We start from the raw sequence: 22,007 nt of genomic DNA, 5'->3' as shown, positions 1-22,007 counted from the left end.
ATTATTAGGTAAGGTATACTACCCTGCTTTCAAGTAGCCTTGTCCTACAGACAGATAGATTGGTTACCTGTCAGACTAGTCTACTTGTAAAGGAGGGTAGTTTACCTAACCTAATAATGACTTTTTCCTGCCGTCACAATAGGAAATTCAGAGGAAAGCAAGAAAATTTGACAAGAAACTTGATTTTGACCAATGAAGAACTGAGATCAAATGAATCACACATTGATTAAATAAAGATAATCAACAGGTCAGGAAAAGAAATATTCATGTTAGAAAGTTCTGAGAAAGTTATATAGATAATGGCCATTCCTCATAACAACATAGTTTTAATGGAAAGTCCCAAGATGGATGATATCACAACAATATAGAATATTCAAACATTTTTTTTCATTTTGAAATTTTTAGTTCTAAATTCTTTAAACTGTTTCAAAAGACATTGTCTCATTTATTTATACATTTGTTAAACATAATTCTGCGTGTGTTCTCATGTGATATGTTTTTTCCTGACAGAATATCTTTGTTAAATGCATTGGTTGGTCATCAAATTGTGGCCGCACAACATGTCTTTATGCCAGTACTCTTTTTAATGTTTCAGTTCCTTTTCTTGTTCTTGCTTGCTGCATATTCACATGAAGCATTACCTTTTTGCATGAACACATACATTTCTTGTGTTATTATGTTATATTCCAATTGATAATTAACAGCATATTATTTCAATTATTAGGGAATGAGTAAAGATGCTAAAAAAGGTGTAGTAAGTGATGAATGGAGAGAAAAAGATGTGGAAGAGAGGTTACAATATTCACTAGTGAAAGTAAGTACACATTTTAACATGAAGGGATGCGTTTTTAACATTGAGCATTTATTGACATTCATTCTACATGTTTAGTTTGGATTCAGATTGACTAGAGCTTTTTTTAATATAGATGAAACAAGATTGTGGCTATTTTTGTCGTACTAAAAACAAATTTGGGAGATTTTTGTTTTAAATCAAGAGTTGTGTAGCCTTTTCATGGTCAATTGCAAAGTTTAGGATTTACCTTGGTCGTCTGGGGTTCCATATATAATATTAAGACTGACATTTTAAGACTGTATAACTGATTTAATTAAACTGGAAAAATATGAAACTGAATGACATTAATATTTATAGATGTCCATTTTCTATTTAGGGTATAGATAAGTTCATTGTAGAAGATACAGAGGAAGCCAGAGCTAACAAAGATAATTATCCTAGACCTTTAAATGTTATTGAAGGACCTTTGATGAAGGTAATTTGATTTTTCAGTAGTTCCACTATGTATCATGTAGCTCTTAATGAAAATACATATCACTGCTTTGTGATGTCAAATACATTGACCCAGCTGTCACCCAGACATATCACAAACTTCATAATGAATGAACCAAAGTTGACAAGTTGGACCTGAACTTATCGTGTCATGTTCTGGTTCCTGGTGAAAAAATAACACAAACTTATTTCTATCATGCAAAATACCCAAGATCAACTCTATAAATCGATTATCTAGTTGTTGTCTGCATATTTATATTGTAAAATATCAGGTGCTTGAAACAATATGAAGCCATTTTGAACTCGCTCTCTGTGCTCACTTGACAAAAAGCTTTTAAATGTGACTTGCAGTGGACATTTTAAGTTATTATATGACTATAAATTTTCTGTTTTCTCATTGGCTAAAAGCATAGGAAATCCTCTTTGATAAAACATTATATTCACCGCGGCAAAAATCACGTGAGGTTAATATAAGATTTGGAACAGCGTCAGTGTACCTAAATATAGAAACGGGGAATTCTTGTTAGCTATTTAAGGGATGTATAAATAAAATGGTTTTTAATTGAACGACCGAATAAATATCAACCAATCAGCGCTCTCGACATAAAATCGTTTTGATCTCACAGACAACAGTTACATGTTTCCGGCAACAAAGTATGGCTGTAGCAGCAGAAGTAGCTACTGAAAAACGCTTTTCATCGTTAAATAATGAGGAAATTAAGAAGATTTTGACAGAAAAGGATTCTAAAAATACTTGCGATCAACAGATTCTAGCGTGAGGACATTTAAATCTTATTTACGAGAGAAAAATCTACCTGAAGATTTTGAGAATTTGCCAAACAATGAATTGGACAGTATTTTGTTTAGATTTTGATTATGCAGACTTAAATATGCCTAAAAAACAAATCCTAAGCATAAAAAAAAAACAGTCTAGGCAAAATACTATCTAACCAAGGATATATTTCACAATCTAAAAATATTAAAATGACACTGAGAACTAAAGAGTCATATAATAAAGCAATTGTTGACTTTTGATATCAGTTGATACAATGATTTATCAACCCAGAGATGGGATATTCACCTCGGCTGTTGGCCTTGGTGAATATCACATCTCTGGGGTTGATAAATCATTGTATCAACCTCATCAAAAGTCAACAATTGTATAATATTAATTATGCAGACAACCAGAAAATTGGTATTTATATTCCATTGGTCACCTTATTTATCGGTACAATTATTAAGACTATTTTAAGAGCATATGATAAGTCCTTCAAATCAAAACATTATTTGGGCAAATTCTTTATATAATTTATTAATTAGATTCATATCTGTGTACTATTTTCATACAATTTTGTTTATTCCACATACATAGCTTAAAATTATTAAAGCTGTTAGTTTGAAAATAACCTCAACTGAACTGTTTGAAAAAAATACGAGACAATCTTGATTTATGTTGATGGACTATATCTATACAGGGTATGAGTGTGGTTGGTGATCTGTTTGGAGCTGGGAAGATGTTTTTACCCCAAGTAATAAAATCTGCCAGAGTGATGAAGAAAGCTGTGGGACACCTTATACCATTTATGGAGGAAGAAAGACAACAAAAGATTGCACTGGGAGGGGATGATGATGAAGTATGTACCTTTATGTTTGTCTTGTAGTTCACATAATTATATCATCTAAATAGTACATAAATATATAGTCCTGTAGACCAATAATGAGATTTATGAATTAAACTTGAATGTGATCAATATTACCTGGTAATTAGAAATAATCTATTTATTAATAACGTCATGGTACAAAATGCTTTTCTTTTAAATGTTGGTAATTTTGTATTTGCACTATTTTTACCACAATTAATCATAATACATATTTGAATTGTAAACAAATTACGTGAATCTTCCATAATTCCTCGTTAATTTTGAAAAGCTTGTGAATAGTGAATTATAACAGTGTGACTGTGTTTTAATAGGGAAGTCAGTATACAGGAGTTGTAGTTCTAGCCACTGTTAAAGGAGATGTACATGACATTGGTAAAAACATTGTAGGGGTGGTATTAGGATGTAACAACTATAAGTAAGTATCAGTAAAAACATTGTAGGGGTGGTATTAGGATGTAACAACTATAAGTAAGTATCAGTAAAAACATTGTAGGGGTGGTATTAGGATGTAACAACTATAAGTAAGTATCAGTAAAAACATTGTAGGGGTGGTATTAGGATGTAACAACTATAAGTAAGTATCAGTAAAAACATTGTAGGGGTGGTATTAGGATGTAACAACTATAAGTAAGTATCAGTAAAAACATTGTAGGGGTGGTATTAGGATGTAACAACTATAAGTAAGTATCAGTAAAAACATTGTAGGGGTGGTATTAGGATGTAACAACTATAAGTAAGTATCAGTAAAAACATTGTAGGGGTGGTATTAGGATGTAACAACTATAAGTAAGTATCAGTAAAAACATTGTAGGGGTGGTATTAGGATGTAACAACTATAAGTAAGTATCAGTAAAAACATTGTAGGGGTGGTATTAGGATGTAACAACTATAAGTAAGTAGCAGTAAAAACATTGTAGGGGTGGTATTAGGATGTAACAACTATAAGTAAGTATCAGTAAAAACATTGTAGGGGTGGTATTAGGATGTAACAACTATAAGTAAGTATCAGTAAAAACATTGTAGGGGTGGTATTAGGATGTAACAACTATAAGTAAGTATCAGTAAAAACATTGTAGGGGTGGTATTAGGATGTAACAACTATAAGTAAGTATCAGTAAAAACATTGTAGGGGTGGTATTAGGATGTAACAACTATAAGTAAGTATCAGTAAAAACATTGTAGGGGTGGTATTAGGATGTAACAACTATAAGTAAGTATCAGTAAAAACATTGTAGGGGTGGTATTAGGATGTAACAACTATAAGTAAGTATCAGTAAAAACATTGTAGGGGTGGTATTAGGATGTAACAACTATAAGTAAGTATCAGTAAAAACATTGTAGGGGTGGTATTAGGATGTAACAACTATAAGTAAGTATCAGTAAAAACATTGTAGGGGTGGTATTAGGATGTAACAACTATAAGTAAGTATCAGTAAAAACATTGTAGGGGTGGTATTAGGATGTAACAACTATAAGTAAGTATCAGTAAAAACATTGTAGGGGTGGTATTAGGATGTAACAACTATAAGTAAGTATCAGTAAAAACATTGTAGGGGTGGTATTAGGATGTAACAACTATAAGTAAGTATCAGTAAAAACATTGTAGGGGTGGTATTAGGATGTAACAACTATAAGTAAGTATCAGTAAAAACATTGTAGGGGTGGTATTAGGATGTAACAACTATAAGTAAGTATCAGTAAAAACATTGTAGGGGTGGTATTAGGATGTAACAACTATAAGTAAGTATCAGTAAAAACATTGTAGGGGTGGTATTAGGATGTAACAACTATAAGTAAGTATCAGTAAAAACATTGTAGGGGTGGTATTAGGATGTAACAACTATAAGTAAGTATCAGTAAAAACATTGTAGGGGTGGTATTAGGATGTAACAACTATAAGTAAGTATCAGTAAAAACATTGTAGGGGTGGTATTAGGATGTAACAACTATAAGTAAGTATCAGTAAAAACATTGTAGGGGTGGTATTAGGATGTAACAACTATAAGTAAGTATCAGTAAAAAAAGCTTTTATCTGAAGATTTTGTTATTCATTGGAATAGAGATACAAATCAGTTATTAAGATGAAGTAATTTTTAAAGTGTAAAGTTCGACTATAGATAATGAATCTGGGATTATGATTCAAATTCATTTCATAACGTTTTAACTAAATTTGTAATAAAATAATAAGAAGATATGGTTTTAAGTTTGCATTGTTTATCTTTAAATGCATTGACATTTTAATTGCAACATTTGCTTTGTACTTCAAAATTACACACAGGCAGCAACAACTCTTGAGTCATAAATTTATTTGTACATAAGATATATAATTATAGTATAGATTATAGGTGCAGTGACAATTTAAAATGCTTTCATTAAATAAAAAAACTTGTGTATAATGATGTGAATAGTTAGACACTTTAAATTGCAGAGTAATAGATTTAGGGGTAATGACACCATGTGAAAAGATCTTGGAGACAGCAATACAGGAGAAAGCAGGTATAGATATCTACTTACAGTGATATTTGTAGAATAGTATTTAGTGTATATTACGGTTATTAATATTTTTCACAAAGTATTTAGAATACCAAAAACATCGGATTTGTTGCTAAAAACAGACCTGTAAGTTAATTCAGCATTAGTGGAATAATAAAGAGTCTATAAATAGTCATATATGCTGCCTTGACTGATTTGAAATGTAAATGACTGAAAAATCTAAATACTTGAAAAGAGCCTACCTGTTGCTACCACATCTGAATTTGTTTTATTTTTTATACTGTATTATTATTCAAATATGTTTCCTTTTGAATTTTTGTCAACTATGTTTAGCTTTACCAATTTTTAGATATTAACCATTGATCTGAACATATATATGCATAATAATTGTACTTATAGTACCTCCTAACATTGTTATTCCTTTTGAGGACCATCTGTTAAATAGGATTTCATTCAATCTCTTCTCTTTCCAGATTTTGTTGGTTTGTCAGGATTGATTACTCCTTCACTTGATGAAATGATCTTTGTTGCAAAGGAAATGGAAAGAATAGGAATGAAATTGCCATTGTTGATAGGAGGCGCCACTACATCTAAGTATGACATATTAGATTTTTTTTAATTTATGGACAAAAACAGCGAAGGAAATAGTTAAAACATTTGCAAAATATTTTGATTTAGTATCACTATATGGTATTATAAAAACAAGGTTAAAATGATTTTGGAATTGAGAAGAACTAATAAAGATTGGTTTCATCTCATGTGAAATTTTGTGCAAATCAGATAATATTGATTTTAATAATAGACCTATCCTTTGTCACAAGGAAACAAGGAAGACATTCAAAAACTTTAAATTCTCTGTTGATTTTCTATTTTAGAACACACACTGCTGTAAAGATCGCACCAAGATATTCACAACCAACAATACATGTACTAGATGCATCCAAAAGTGTAGTCGTTGTAAGTAGAGCTTTGAAGCTATAACATACAATCATCAGCAGTTGATCTCGTGTTCAGTATTTATTTGAGACTAAGAAAGCTTCTGGTTGGTATGCTTCACCTTGAGCAATATCAAATGGTAACATTCACTTGGATGATATTTCCTTTTTTTGCTGGGGAGTATACATTGGTACATCTTACCTGGTTAATTTGTTTAAAAATTAACAAGGAAGTTAAAACTCCACAGAGTAGCTATCCAAATTTGTGAAAATCAGGGAAGTTAGAAGATGTTGATATCACAGCTACTAGGAATGAAGAAAAGCTTGCGATCAATTTAAACATTATCAATGATTTTCAAATTCAACAATTTTAAAACATCAATTTTATGTTAAAATGATCAAAGCATGTGAATAAATATGTATATATAAATAACATACTGTTTCTTAAACAACATTTTACTTACAGTGTTCCTCTCTGCTGGATGTGAACAATTTTGATGAATTCACAGATGAAATTAAGGAGGAATATGAAGAAATAAGAGATGAACATTATGATTCTTTAAAGGTAAGTTGGAATATTAATTGCTTTATTGTGATGTCAACTAAACAGAATTTACCATAATGTTCAAAGAAATGAATTTGTTCACAATTTGTGGGTATTCTAATTCAATTACAATTCTTTGCTCCTTTGACACCAAAAACAGATTATTACTACATGGAGTTCGTGTAGATAAAATGTATATTTTAAACATAATCGTATCATAATTTAATATTTTGGGAATTAATTGCAACTTTCATTGAATAAGTTGATCCAATGCCAATAGCAGGTAAACAATGGTAAATATACATCTGTGCTGAAGGAACTAAAGGCCTTTTTGTTATCCATAGTAGATTCATTGCTCAGCTTGAATAAAGATAGTTGTTGATTATTCTTGGAACAAAACAAAAGTGGTAAATTTTGATAATATATAAAGTCTGCTATATCTAAATTTTGTGATCTTCTCTTTCAGGACAGAAAATATCTGAGTTTACAGAAAGCAAGAGAAAAGAAGTTGTGCATAGATTGGGTTAATGATCCACCAGTAGGTCAGTTGTTAAACTTTATTTGTTCAAACTTTCTCTCAATTCTTACAATATAATGTTTGTGTGCACCTCCTATTTTGTTTTGTATCTCAATTATTTTAATGGTTTCCCTTGAACACCTGATCTTTGCTTTCTAAAGAAATGTTTTTAAATGATTTGAAATTATATCAACATAATTTTTTTTTATGGTGTCTACCAACTTCAAACAATAGTCATGGAGATTATTATCATCGCTTTTATAAGAAAAAAATATTTTATTTATAGGAAGGCCTACATTTTTTGGAGTGAAGAAATATGAAAATTATGATTTAAATCATCTGGTGCCGTACATAGATTGGAAACCTTTCTTTGATGTATGGCAACTGAGAGGAAAGTATCCAAACAGAGGCTACCCTAAAATCTTCAACGATAAACAAGTTGGTAAGTGAAATGAGAATATGGCTTCCTGATTTTTTTTCTTTCCAAGTTGGAGCTGATTTTTGATATTTAAAATTTTGGATGAGATAAAGAGAAATGGTAATTTTATAAAGGAATGTCTTTGCATATTGAAAAAATATATTGGTGGTAGATCAGACTAAACATTTATTAATTATAAGTCTTTTAATTTTAAGATACAATGCTTTAAAAATAATACTATTCATTGATCAATTATTTTGGAAATCCATTAATTTTTTTTACCTTTCAGTTCTGTTGATCAGATCTACCTTTTGGATAACTGTTGTGCTATTTATAGTTTTGAAGGACTAATTGATATGAAGGTTGTTTTAGCTGTGTGGAAGTCTAGACTTAAATATTGTTTGATTTATTTTTTAAGGACCTGAGGCAAAAAGAGTGTACAATGATGCACAAACATTACTGAAGAAGTTAATAAATGACCAGCGACTCAAAGCCCATGGTGTGGTAGCTTTCTACAGAGCTAACAGTATAGGAGATGACATAGAAGTATATGGTGATGATGGTCAGGTCATAACTGTCTTACGTGGACTTAGACAACAGGTAATACAGTCATACTAACATATACATATCTTAGGTGATAATGGTCAGGTCATAACTGTCTTATGTGGACTTAGACAACAGGTAACACAGTCTTACTAACATATACATATCTTTAATAGGTAATAATGGTCAAATCCTAACTGTCTTACGTGTACTTAGACAACAGGTAATACAGTCATACTAATATATATATATCTTAGGTGATGATGGTCAGGTCATAACTGTCTTATGTGTACTTAGACAACAGGTAATACAGTCATACTAATATATATATATCTTAGGTGATAATGGTCTGATCATAACTGTCTTACGTGTACTTAGACAACAGGTAATACAGTCATACTAATATATATATATCTTAGGTGATAATGGTCTGATCATAACTGTCTTACGTGTACTTAGACAACAGGTAATACAGTCATACTAACATATACATATCTTAGGTGATAATGGTCTGATCATAACTGTCTTATATGGACTTAGACAATAGGTAATACAGTCATCCTTACATATACATATCTTAGGTGATGATGGTCAGGTCATAACTGTCTTACGTGGACTTAGACAACAGGTAATACAGTCATACTAATATATATATATCTTAGGTGGTAATGGTCTGATCATAACTGTCTTACGTGGACTTAGACAACAGGTAATACAGTCATACTAACATATACATATCTTAGGTGATAATGGTCTGATCATAACTGTCTTATGTGGACTTAGACAATAGGTAATACAGTCATACTAACATATACATATCTTAGGTGATAATGGTCAGATCATAACTGTCTTATGTGGACTTAGACAACAGGTAATACAGTCATACTAACATATACATATCTTAGGTGATAATGGTCAGGTCATAACTGTCTTACGTGGACTTAGACAACAGGTAATACAGTCATACTAACATATATATATCTTAGGTGATAATGGTCTGATCATAACTGTCTTACGTGGACTTAGACAACAGGTAATACAGTCATACTAACATATACATATCTTAGGTGATAATGGTCAGGTCATAACTGTCTTATGTGGACTTAGACAACAGGTAATACAGTCATACTAACATATACATATCTTTGGTGATGATGGTCAGATCATAACTGTCTTATGTGGACTTAGACAACAGGTAATACAGTCATACTAACATATACATATCTTTGGTGATGATGGTCAGATCATAACTGTCTTATGTGGACTTAGACAACAGGTAATACAGTCATACTAACATATACATATCTTAGGTGATAATGGTCTGATCATAACTGTCTTATGTGGACTTAGACAACAGGTAATACAGTCATACTAACATATACATATCTTAGGTGATAATGGTCTGATCATAACTGTCTTACGTGTACTTAGACAACAGGTAATACAGTCATACTAACATATACATATCTTAGGTGAAAATGGTCTGATCATAACTGTCTTATATGGACTTAGACAATAGGTAATACAGTCATACTAACATATACATATCTTTGGTGATGATGGTCAGATCATAACTGTCTTATGTGGACTTAGACAACAGGTAATACAGTCATACTAACATATACATATCTTAGGTGATGATGGTCAGGTCATAACTGTCTTACGTGGACTTAGACAACAGGTAATACAGTCATACTAATATATATATATCTTAGGTGATAATGGTCTGATCATAACTGTCTTACGTGTACTTAGACAACAGGTAATACAGTCATACTAACATATACATATCTTAGGTGATAATGGTCTGATCATAACTGTCTTATATGGACTTAGACAATAGGTAATACAGTCATCCTTACATATACATATCTTAGGTGATGATGGTCAGGTCATAACTGTCTTATGTGGACTTAGACAACAGGTAATACAGTCATACTAATATATATATATCTTAGGTGGTAATGGTCAGGTCATAACTGTCTTACGTGGACTTAGACAACAGGTAATACAGTCATACTAACATATATATATCTTAGGTGATAATGGTCTGATCATAACTGTCTTACGTGGACTTAGACAACAGGTAATACAGTCATACTAACATATACATATCTTAGGTGATAATGGTCAGGTCATAACTGTCTTATGTGGACTTAGACAACAGGTAATACAGTCATACTAACATATACATATCTTTGGTGATGATGGTCAGATCATAACTGTCTTATGTGGACTTAGACAACAGGTAATACAGTCATACTAACATATACATATCTTAGGTGATAATGGTCTGATCATAACTGTCTTATGTGGACTTAGACAACAGGTAATACAGTCATACTAACATATACATATCTTAGGTGATAATGGTCTGATCATAACTGTCTTATGTGGACTTAGACAACAGGTAATACAGTCATACTAACATATACATATCTTAGGTGATAATGGTCTGATCATAACTGTCTTACGTGTACTTAGACAACAGGTAATACAGTCATACTAACATATACATATCTTAGGTGATAATGGTCTGATCATAACTGTCTTATATGGACTTAGACAATAGGTAATACAGTCATCCTTACATATACATATCTTAGGTGATGATGGTCAGGTCATAACTGTCTTATGTGGACTTAGACAACAGGTAATACAGTCATACTAACATATATATATCTTAGGTGATAATGGTCTGATCATAACTGTCTTACGTGGACTTAGACAACAGGTAATACAGTCAACCTTACATATACATATCTTAGGTGATAATGGTCTGATCATAACTGTCTTACGTGGACTTAGACAACAGGTAATACAGTCAACCTTACATATACATATCTTAGGTGATAATGGTCTGATCATAACTGTCTTACGTGGACTTAGACAACAGGTAATACAGTCATACTAATATATATATATCTTAGGTGATAATGGTCTGATCATAACTGTCTTATGTGGACTTAGACAACAGGTAATACAGTCATACTAACATATATATATCTTAGGTGATGATGGTCAGGTCATAACTGTCTTACGTGTACTTAGACAACAGGTAATACAGTCATACTAACATATATATATCTTAGGTGATAATGGTCTGATCATAACTGTCTTACGTGGACTTAGACAACAGGTAATACAGTCATACTAACATATATATATCTTTGGTGATGATGGTCAGATCATTACTGTCTTATGTGGACTTAGACAACAGGTAATACAGTCATACTAACATAAACATATCTTAGGTGATAATGGTCTGATCATAACTGTCTTATGTGGACTTAGACAACAGGTAATACAGTCATAGTAACATATACATATCTTAGGTGATAATGGTCTGATCATAACTGTCTTACGTGGACTTAGACAACAGGTAATACAGTCATACTAACATATATATATCTTTGGTGATGATGGTCAGATCATAACTGTCTTATGTGGACTTAGACAACAGGTAATACAGTCATACTAACATATACATATCTTAGGTGATAATGGTCTGATCATAACTGTCTTATGTGGACTTAGACAACAGGTAATACAGTCATACTAACATATACATATCTTAGGTGATAATGGTCTGATCATAACTGTCTTACGTGTACTTAGACAACAGGTAATACAGTCATACTAACATATACATATCTTAGGTGATAATGGTCTGATCATAACTGTCTTATATGGACTTAGACAATAGGTAATACAGTCATCCTTACATATACATATCTTAGGTGATGATGGTCTGATCATAACTGTCTTATGTGTACTTAGACAATAGGTAATACAGTCATCCTTACATATACATATCTTAGGTGATAATGGTCTGATCATAACTGTCTTATATGGACTTAGACAATAGGTAATACAGTCATCCTTACATATACATATCTTAGGTGATAATGGTCTGATCATAACTGTCTTATATGGACTTAGACAATAGGTAATACAGTCATCCTTACATATACATATCTTAGGTGATGATGGTCTGATCATAACTGTCTTATATGGACTTAGACAATAGGTAATACAGTCATACTAACATATACATATCCCTGTAGAAAAGGTGAATATCCAACATTGTCAACCTAAAAAAGTAATTTCCTTGAGGGTGAAGGTAGAAGTGAGAGAGTTTCTTCAAAAGGGTTGACAATTTTGGATATTCATTGTTTAAAAAGGCAACAATTGTTATACACCCAAGTTACAGTGAAAGGCCTTTTCAGCCATCAAAGAAGCACTTGTTTTACTATAGTAACTGATTGTCAAAATTATATTGTCTCTTACATTCTAAGTTAGAATTTCTCATTTGTACAACAAATGTAGACAGATTCTGTAAAATATTGATGACCCAGGTTTGCATCAACGACTGGTCGGAAATAAAACTTATGAATAGTTATTAGCTATTTGTCATCAACAAGCACTCCATAAAATACATGAACAAACACCTTTAACCTTCAACATAGCAAAAGAGACCAACTTATTTCAGATACAAAAAAACCCAAAAAAAGACTATTGAATAAATATACAGGAGATAACATTCCTATCCTAACATACATTGTTCAGTTTTTAAGCACAAGATACAGGATCTATTATTGTCCTGAAATTCTATACCCTAACATGTCCTTAAAACTATGATTTGATGTTACATTTGTAGGCAGAGAAGGATGTAAATGATAAGAGTGCCTATTTGTGTCTGTCTGATTTCATAGCTCCAAAGGAGTCAGGAATGGTAGATTACATTGGTTTGTTTGCTGTCACAACAGGTCATGGAGTCCAGGAAATATGTAAAGAGTGAGTTTATTAATTTATTTAGTGTGGATTTTGTCCTTACAGTATCACTTTGAAATAATCTGACTTTGTATTGTCAAAGAATGTCTTTATGATTTGATTTGTGTTATATGTTTTGGAACTCATACTTTAAAACCTTTATCAGGGACATAACAAATCATTCAGGAAACGCAATTAATTTTCAACAATTTTATTTATATTGATGTGCTTTGAAACATATATCACAGAGCCTCATATACTAAATTATGACCACTAGTATATATCCCAATTTACTTATGTGTTAAGCTCTGATTCCTTTCACGAATTTGGCTATACTTTTTGGACATTTTGGATTATAGCTCTTTCATCTTTTATATATTCTTTGGATTTAAAATATTTTGGCCACGAGCATCACTGAAGAGACATGTATTGTCGAAATGCGCATCTGGTGCAACAAAATTGGTACCGTTGATTTTATTACAGCATTCAAATAGCAAATATGTCATATAAAGCCATTTTGGTTTTCAAAAATATACTTTTGAAAGGTACATGATATCTTTTCTGGATGCTATATTCAATGTATTTTCAATTTATCTAGATATGAAAAAGAGTATGATGATTATGGAATTATAATGACAAAGGCATTAGCTGACAGACTAGCTGAGGTAGGTTAACCATTATAGATCCTTTGCCAAACATGTTGCTTCATCAAGAAATTAGTTATTATTATTCTACCCCTGCCTATAGGAGGGGGTATACTGGATTACCTCTGTCCATTTCATATTTCTTTTGCATTTTTGTTAACATTACAAGTCCAACTTCAACATATTGGGCAACTTGCTCCATCTTGTGATGGGAAAAGGGGGGAGAAGTGTTAATTAATGAACAAAAGTTTACATTACATCCTTAAAATGTTAAAAAAACCTTATGTTAAACATACAGTCAATAAGATTTTATGATAGTGGTAATACATTTTTATTCTAATATTTACAGGCATTTGCTGAAGAGATACACGAGAAAGTGAGAAAAGAATTATGGAGTTATTCCAAGGAAGAAGTTATGGAAACACAAGATTTACTCAAAGTTAAATACAAGGTAGGATATTTTTACTGATGTTTTAAAGAAATTAATTGAATTATAATATTCTATGTTAAGAACCCCTATTATTAAAATACTTCAAAATAAATTCATCTAATTGTAAAGAGAAATGATGATTAATAGTGTATAGCAAACATAAATTTTTTATTTTTTTGAGACATGATCTAACTATCCTTATAACAACCATGTATTATATTTGTAGGGAATTCGACCAGCTCCAGGATATCCAAGTCAGCCAGACCATACAGAGAAGGAAACTATGTGGAAATTACTACAGGCTTCAGATGTAGGAATACAGTTAACAGAGTCTTTAGCGATGGACCCAGCAGCGTCTGTATCAGGATTATATTTTAGTCATGGAAAATCATCATATTTTGCCACTGGAAAGTTGGCTAAAGATCAGGTATTGAACTTATGTGTTAATTTGATTTTCCTCTGATTTATGAAATGATCATTACTTGTAGGATTAGAAAAATTATTTACATGATTTTTTATTTGATTACTTAACCTTGTTTGTGTTTAACTATAGAGATCAGTTGATAATAATTCCTATGACAGTGTACAACAGTAAAACATGGGTTAAAAGAATCAACGGTGACAGTTGGTACAAATAATCTTCATACTTTTTCAAAGGTTTTAAAAATAGTTTACTAAATCTAAAGAATAATTTTCTCTCCCTTTCAGATTATAGATTATGCAAGCAGGAAAGAAATGAAAGTGAGTGATGTTGAACGATGGCTGGGATCAGTGTTGGCATATGATCTATCTGCCCTGTAATTTTCAGATGAATCTGACAACCCATTGTTGGGTTGCTGCCCCTGAATTGGTAATTTTAAGGAAATTTTGCTGTTTTTGGTTATTATCTTGAATATTATTATAGATAGAGATAAACTGTAAACAGCAATTATGTTCAGCAAAGTAAGATTTACAAATAAGTCAACATGACCGAAATGGTCAATTGACCCCCTAAGGAGTTATTGTCCTTTATAGTCAATTTTTAACAATTTGTAAATTTTTATTAACATTTTCCACTGAAACTACTGGGCCAAGTTCATTATAGATAGAGATAAATGTAAGCAGCAAGACTGTTTAGTAAAGTAAGATTTACAAACACATCACCATCACCAAAACACAATTTTGTCATGAATCCATCTGCTTCCTTTGTTTAATATTCACATAGACCAAGGTGAGCGACACAGGCTCTTTGGAGCCTCTAGTTTTTATTATTAATGTTTACTGTGGGTGAATAAATTGTAATCATATACTTGCTGATTGAATTGTAAAATCATGAATTATGTCCATACTGATTTATTATGCATTTGTTTTCAATGTTTTTAACATTTATTGATTGTTTTTATGAGTTTATGAGCTATTGGTGGTTAAAAATTGTAACATTTGGTAGATAACATTATTTTTGAAATGTCACTTGCTTCTAGTGAGTAGATGTGTTCATTAGGCATATTATGATAGCTAATCATGTATTTTCCGCTCTGAAGGCTGGTAAGAAATTATATAGCACTTTATGTCTGTTGTCTAGTATTATTCACCTTATAGAAAACCTTCATCTCTTTTTATTAAACTTGACTACAATCATTTATATTCTTTGGATGTCATGTTTGAAAATCAAATTAAAAAAAAACCCAACTTAATACAAAATTGTATCATCTTATTGTCATCTGCCATGAAAAGTTCTGAAAGTGGCATCAAACACCAATCATTCTATACAGTATATACAGATACCACGCCATATAATTTGATATGCCAGACACATTTTTCATCCATATAAAATTCATTATTTGGGCTAAAATCAAAAAAGTTTGTAGGTTAAAAATAAAACAGTTAAACTGTTGAATAGTAACATTTCATTAGAAACGCCTGTTAAAAGGGCACTAGCTGTCAAATTCATGATCATTAACTTGACTCAAATTTTCATATTTGGTTTAAAGCATACCACAATGTATATCCAATTGATAGAAAGTCTAAAATAAATAATTCACAATGGGTATGCTCGATAATATACATCACCATTTTGTGTGTATTTTAGTCTAGACTCTATCTAATTAATCATCATGGTGACCTGTGAAGGCTGTTCATGATCATATAACCCAATATAAACATAAACATAGATATAAATAGATAGGGAACTCATGCAGTTTGATGTGAAGTGGCAGTGTATGTTTCTTTGTTTACTGTATTTTATCAAAATTGTACCAAACTGGCTTCTAAAAGTGAATTATTGTTTCCCTATTTTTCTTTCATTTACGATTGAATGAAACAAATTCATATTTTTTATATATCTCGTAGCTAGTGCCCCTTTAAGCTTCTTACTTCAATATTTGTTCTGTTTTTTTTATCATGGGGTTAATAACGTGCATTTTCATGTTTGTATACATTTTTGCATCTGTTTGATAATTTTTTATTTTGATACATTTGACCCAAAAAATCAATTAACCCTACAATATTGAATAATTTTTACTGTATGATAGATGTTTTCTTATGAAATCTTTGATATTAATAGACATCTGATAAGAAAATCTATTATTTTATGTCACAAGAAAAAAGGAATCTCTAGCTAGTAAGGTTATTTAAGCAGTGCAAGTTTTGAGGCTTTTGTATATAAGCGTAGTCCCAAATGAACTTGTAGATACCAGGATTAAATTTAGTAGGATGTGATTGTTTTTTGTGCCAGAGGATGCTAATGACATGCAATTGATTGTACATGTACCCCTGCTTTTTTAAATGGCATAACACTATTTTTCTTTAAAAATGTTAAATAGTATTTTTTAAATTATTCATGCTTTATAAGGGAAATAGGCTTTTCTCAGCCTTTATTTTACAGTTATAAGGGATTTTAACTAACTATTTTGGAAGAAAATTTAGAAACCTTTCTGCAAGAGATACTGTTTGACCCTATCAACCAAACAAGTATTCACTAAATTTGTCTAGTAGATCCCAATTTTCATTTAACCTAGCCATGTCTAGTCGTCAATGAAATAGTAAATTTGAAAATATACAGTTAAATCAAATATAATTTATCCTTTCAAACTTTTTGGAACTAATATAATTTTGATATCTTGCTGAGACAATCCATTGTCCAACAGGGCACCTGTATTTCTTAAAAATAAAATATTTTGATCAAAATTTAATTATTTTTTAATCACTTGAAGGTAACCAATTCAGGCTTCTTGAATTTTGGGACTAGTTAAGATAGACCGTCATATTGTTTTCTGTGGAAGTAAAGGTTTGACTTCTGACCTTAGTACGTTGAATGTTCTCATTAGTCCATACTGTGACAATATATGCAGTTGTTTGTTATGTTTAGTATCAACCTTTTAATCATATATGTTGTTGAAAATTTTATATGCAGAATGATTTATTTGCCGCTGTTTTAATATTATCATTGGTTTTACATTGAGACAATGTAAGATTTCATAATAAAAGTGCAATTTTAAAGTGATTGCAATGCAATATTTTTCTGAAAGTATCAATAAACTCATCAGAGTCTTTTTTTAAAATTTTTAGTTTCAACTTTTTGTGAGAAATGAAAAATAAAACATGCATATCAAAACCAAGGTACTTCCCCATTTTTAAGTACATATGCTTAAATAGAATATAAAAGAAAAGAGTAACATAAGGCCGTTTTTATTAAATAAGTTGGTTTATGGATCCGCTCACCCGAATTTTCGCCAATTCAAATAAAAATAAATGCACATTTGTCCTTAAAAATTATTTCCCCCGACCTCACATTTATCGATTTACTAAGAAAATTTTAAACGGAATTTTTGTGTTTACGTTTCGTATTCTGGTTCCTATTGCTGCATTAAAAAATAGTTAACCAGTGCACCGGAAACGTGACTGGTTAGCTTTCCCTGACACCCAAAAGCGAAAACAAGTCGCCCTGTTCTTGACGATACTTGCTTTCAGTCGCTTCTGTCATTGGACATTTTCAATTTTTACCAAGTTGATGAAACATCATTTTTTTTTATTGATAATTAAGGAAATTAAGACATAAACTGTTCATTATCTTAAGAAAAGAGACTGAAGCATTGTATTTGCAGTGTGTAGCAGTTTATTTGATAAAAAATACAACTTTTTATCACCTCGAACATTTTTGCAAGTTCCGGTGCTTGTGACTCCAAAACGTACATCAACCTAAATTACGGTGGCAAAATAAGTTTGTTACTACATTTAAACGTGATAAAAGTTGCCTCTAGTAAATGTTTAATCCATTTATTGCATTAAAAACGTCATGTTCCTTTCCAAATTACTTGTCAAACATCGTTTATTTTTGTAAATTTTCTTTCATTCGTCCGCCATTTACCGATTTCTAAACTACGGATCTGAACCTGACCAGCTAAGGCCGAAATCCGTACTTTTACAATAATTATTACGGACGCACGGATGGAACAGCTGACATTCAAATATTGACCACAAAGGGAAAAATTACGTATTTCACATGCATTAAGAGACTTTTATTTACATTTAATTGATTGGTATATATAATTCCCTATATTTTTTTATGGATTGAATTTGTTTCAAACTTGAGTAAAGTTGCTTAACTCTGAGACTATTACACTAGCTAATATCAATATATTATGGCCCAGCTTAATAAATTATATATTTTTTGATGAGAAACACTGAATTTCATACTTAAGATAGTTTTGAATTAAATTGTAATTGATATATTATAATTTCTTTACAGTTTTCAAAATAAAATTATTTTTTTTTAGTGCTAGATATTAAATATTTAGTTGGAAGTTTCTCACAAGAACCCAAGTAAAACTTTTTATTTGAAATGTTACTTTAATTGTAAACTCAGATATGATTTGAACAATATAAAAAGAACATTATTTACATATTACCCTTTATACTATAGTAAAATCCAAACATTGTAGGGCACCACACAAATGAGCACTTCTCTTTCAAATCTCACCACTTCTCCCTATCAGTTTCAAAAAGAGAAGTCACTTCTCCCTATAATTCTGAAGAAGTGTGAGCCCTGCTGATATCCGTAAACCAAGTAAAAAAAAACAAACTGGAAAGATCTAGTTTAAAATTTTTTCCCCCTCCTCCTACCCTAAGTTTTTTGGGCTGATATCTGTAAACCAACTTATTAAATAAAAACGGCCTAAGTAGAAAAATGGAAGTAGTCCCAAATGGAGATAGTTTAAACAGAATAAAAACCATACAAACTTCAATGGATGCATATTCTTGTAAGCACTTTGTTATCTAGAAGTATAGTTTGTCAAAAGCAAAACAGTTTTAGGGACTGCCAATTTATACCTTCATATGGTGGTCTCCAAGGTTGAAATTTTGTGATTCATGTAAGTTAGATGTTTAACATAGGGTAAACTGTTAAAAGCAAGTTTTTGTAATGAAACTATATCTATTTTTATACATCTATTTTAAACAATTTTGTATGATTTCAAAAATTAATTCAGATGTTTTATTTGTATATTGTTATTGCATATTTATTGAATAAAAGGTTTAAAATTTTAGATTTTTCAAATCTTATATAGCAAAAAAACTTTGAATACAGAATTAATAAAGTTATTTGGCCCAATCCCCTAAGTCATTGTCTATTGACTTTGAAACTTTTGCTTCAATTTTCATGTATAAGTTTGTGATTAGTTGAGTTTGTTGGGAACCACTAGAAGTATGTCAATATTTGGTATGCAGTTGTACAAGCAATCGCAAATCTCATTTCCATGGAGATTATTTAGCCCAACCAACTCAGTCATTGTCAATTTACTTTGAAGTTTTTGTATTAGTTTGTGATTAGGTCAGTTATGGGAATGACTAGTGGTAGGTCAATGATATTTGGTATGTAGTTTTATAAAAATTGGCAAATCTCATTACCATGGAGATAATTTGACAACACCCCCTCAGTTTTTGCTTGTTGACTTTGAAATTTAGCTCAGTTTATATGTATTAGTTCGTGTTTAGGTTTATTGAAAGAGACCTGTTCTATGCTAAGTCAAAGATATTTGGTATGCAGTTGTATAAGCATTGGTACATATCATTCCATGGAGATTGTTTAGCCATGGTTCATTTAACTATATTTAAATATTTGCGAACTTACATGTTAAAGTGTTATTATTTTAATTTTCAACATTTGCATAATGGAAATAACAAAATTACAACACATAACTCTGTTATAACAGTTTATTATATAAAAGAGGGTCGTGAGATACCAGAGGGACATTCAAACTAGGGGTGCTATAAACATTTAGTGTAAATACTTTTATTCCAATTTGATGTATGAGATTAGGTTAAATTGAATTAATTCTCAGCTTCATAAAGCAGTCGTATATAGAAATTGCTGTGTCTATTCTTCTTGTGTCCAAATCAGGGTCTAGATTTACAAAAGATTTTTTATAGTGTGTTCATCTATGTTGTGATGTTGAAACGGTAATGAAGGTTAGCACCTGTCAAACGTTTAAAGCCACTGCATTTGTTTCCAATCGGCCAAGTCAGGACCCTGTTGTTCAGTGGTTGTCTTGTGTTGATGTGGTTTATAATTGTTTCCACTTTCTCGTTGCATGTAAAATAATTTTTTATTTCTTAGTTGCCGTCCAAACTAGTGGCAAAAATGTCTTTTTTTTAAAACTAATTATTAACTGTCAATACGCATAGATTTAAATAAAATTACAGAGGCTGTGGAAAAGGAACTAAGACAAGTAAAGGTAGATGCTGCATATATCACATATTTGTCCTACGTAACATCTTAGAACAGTGTCATGTGTGGAAGAAAAAACTACCAGTACATTTTGTGGACTTCGAAAACGCGTTTGACAGCTGACACCGGGAAAGTCTTTGGGAAATTCTGAGAAACTATGGAACACCAAGTAAGATAGTGCAACTCATCAAGTAGTACTATGCAAACTTCTCATGTACCATCAACTCTATAGCTGACGCTAGTTTCCATGTAAATTCAGGAGTAAGACGGTGATGTTTTATGCCATCTGTGCTGTTTATAAATGCTATTGATTGGGTAATGAGAACAACCCCAGCAGAAATCATCACGGGTCTGAGATGGACACTTTGTACCATGCTTGAGGACACAGACTCTAGTGATGATTTAGCACTTTTATCTCCTACAGAAGACCATATGCAGGAGAAGACTAAAAAAAATTAAAAGAAATAGCTAAAATGATTGGGATTAAGATCAATGCCAAAAAGACAAAGTTAATGTACCTCATTACAGAGAGATATCCTGTCATATTTATAGAACAGAACCAGCTGGAAACAGTAGATTCATTTAATTATGTAGGCAGTTATATAACAACAGAAGGTGGTGCTGAAAGAGATATCAAAATTAGAAGGAAAAACTAGACCCGCATTCATTAGATTAGGCAACATTTGGGAAACAACAGCCTTTTCAAAGAAAATATCAACAAATATCTTCAGCTTCCATAACACATGCCTGAGGAAGATAACAATATTATTCTGGCCAAATAAAATTTCCAACAAAGACCTACATGAGATGACCAGCACCAACGACATGGAGACTTTGCTGATACCAGGAAGATGGAGGTGGCTTGGTCATGTTATGCGCGAACCATCTGATGACATGACCAACATGACCAAAGTAGCCAATAGAAGGACACCAGAGGGGAAAAGAAAACGAGACGGACATAAAAAAACACGGAGACGCACCATAGAAAATGAGCTAAAGGAAAGAGAATATACCTGGGGCACAGTGGAAAGAAAAGCAAATAACCGAGAAGAGTGGAGAAA

General features: G+C 31.4%; 1 protein-coding gene across 1 annotated transcript in view; it reads left to right on the top strand.

The window, feature by feature from the left end:
- LOC134710934 (methionine synthase-like) overlaps positions 1-15,044 on the top strand; it is a 29,035-nt gene extending 13,991 nt beyond the window's left edge. The window contains exons 19-34 of the mRNA XM_063571353.1: positions 725-814; positions 1,170-1,268; positions 2,761-2,919; positions 3,258-3,361; positions 5,375-5,442; positions 5,913-6,033; positions 6,315-6,396; positions 6,841-6,939; positions 7,385-7,460; positions 7,722-7,877; positions 8,272-8,453; positions 13,057-13,193; positions 13,768-13,834; positions 14,163-14,264; positions 14,470-14,670; positions 14,952-15,044. Coding sequence (XP_063427423.1) covers positions 725-814; positions 1,170-1,268; positions 2,761-2,919; positions 3,258-3,361; positions 5,375-5,442; positions 5,913-6,033; positions 6,315-6,396; positions 6,841-6,939; positions 7,385-7,460; positions 7,722-7,877; positions 8,272-8,453; positions 13,057-13,193; positions 13,768-13,834; positions 14,163-14,264; positions 14,470-14,670; positions 14,952-15,044 — 1,836 coding nt within the window. The remainder of the gene's footprint in view (positions 1-724; positions 815-1,169; positions 1,269-2,760; positions 2,920-3,257; positions 3,362-5,374; positions 5,443-5,912; positions 6,034-6,314; positions 6,397-6,840; positions 6,940-7,384; positions 7,461-7,721; positions 7,878-8,271; positions 8,454-13,056; positions 13,194-13,767; positions 13,835-14,162; positions 14,265-14,469; positions 14,671-14,951) is intronic.
- The last annotated feature ends 6,963 nt before the right edge of the window (positions 15,045-22,007 follow it).

Source organism: Mytilus trossulus, chromosome 3, assembly GCF_036588685.1.
Source record: "Mytilus trossulus isolate FHL-02 chromosome 3, PNRI_Mtr1.1.1.hap1, whole genome shotgun sequence".
NCBI lineage: Eukaryota > Metazoa > Mollusca > Bivalvia > Mytilida > Mytilidae > Mytilus > Mytilus trossulus.
Note: the sequence above shows the minus strand (reverse complement) of the source record. Positions and strands in the feature narration are given on the sequence as shown.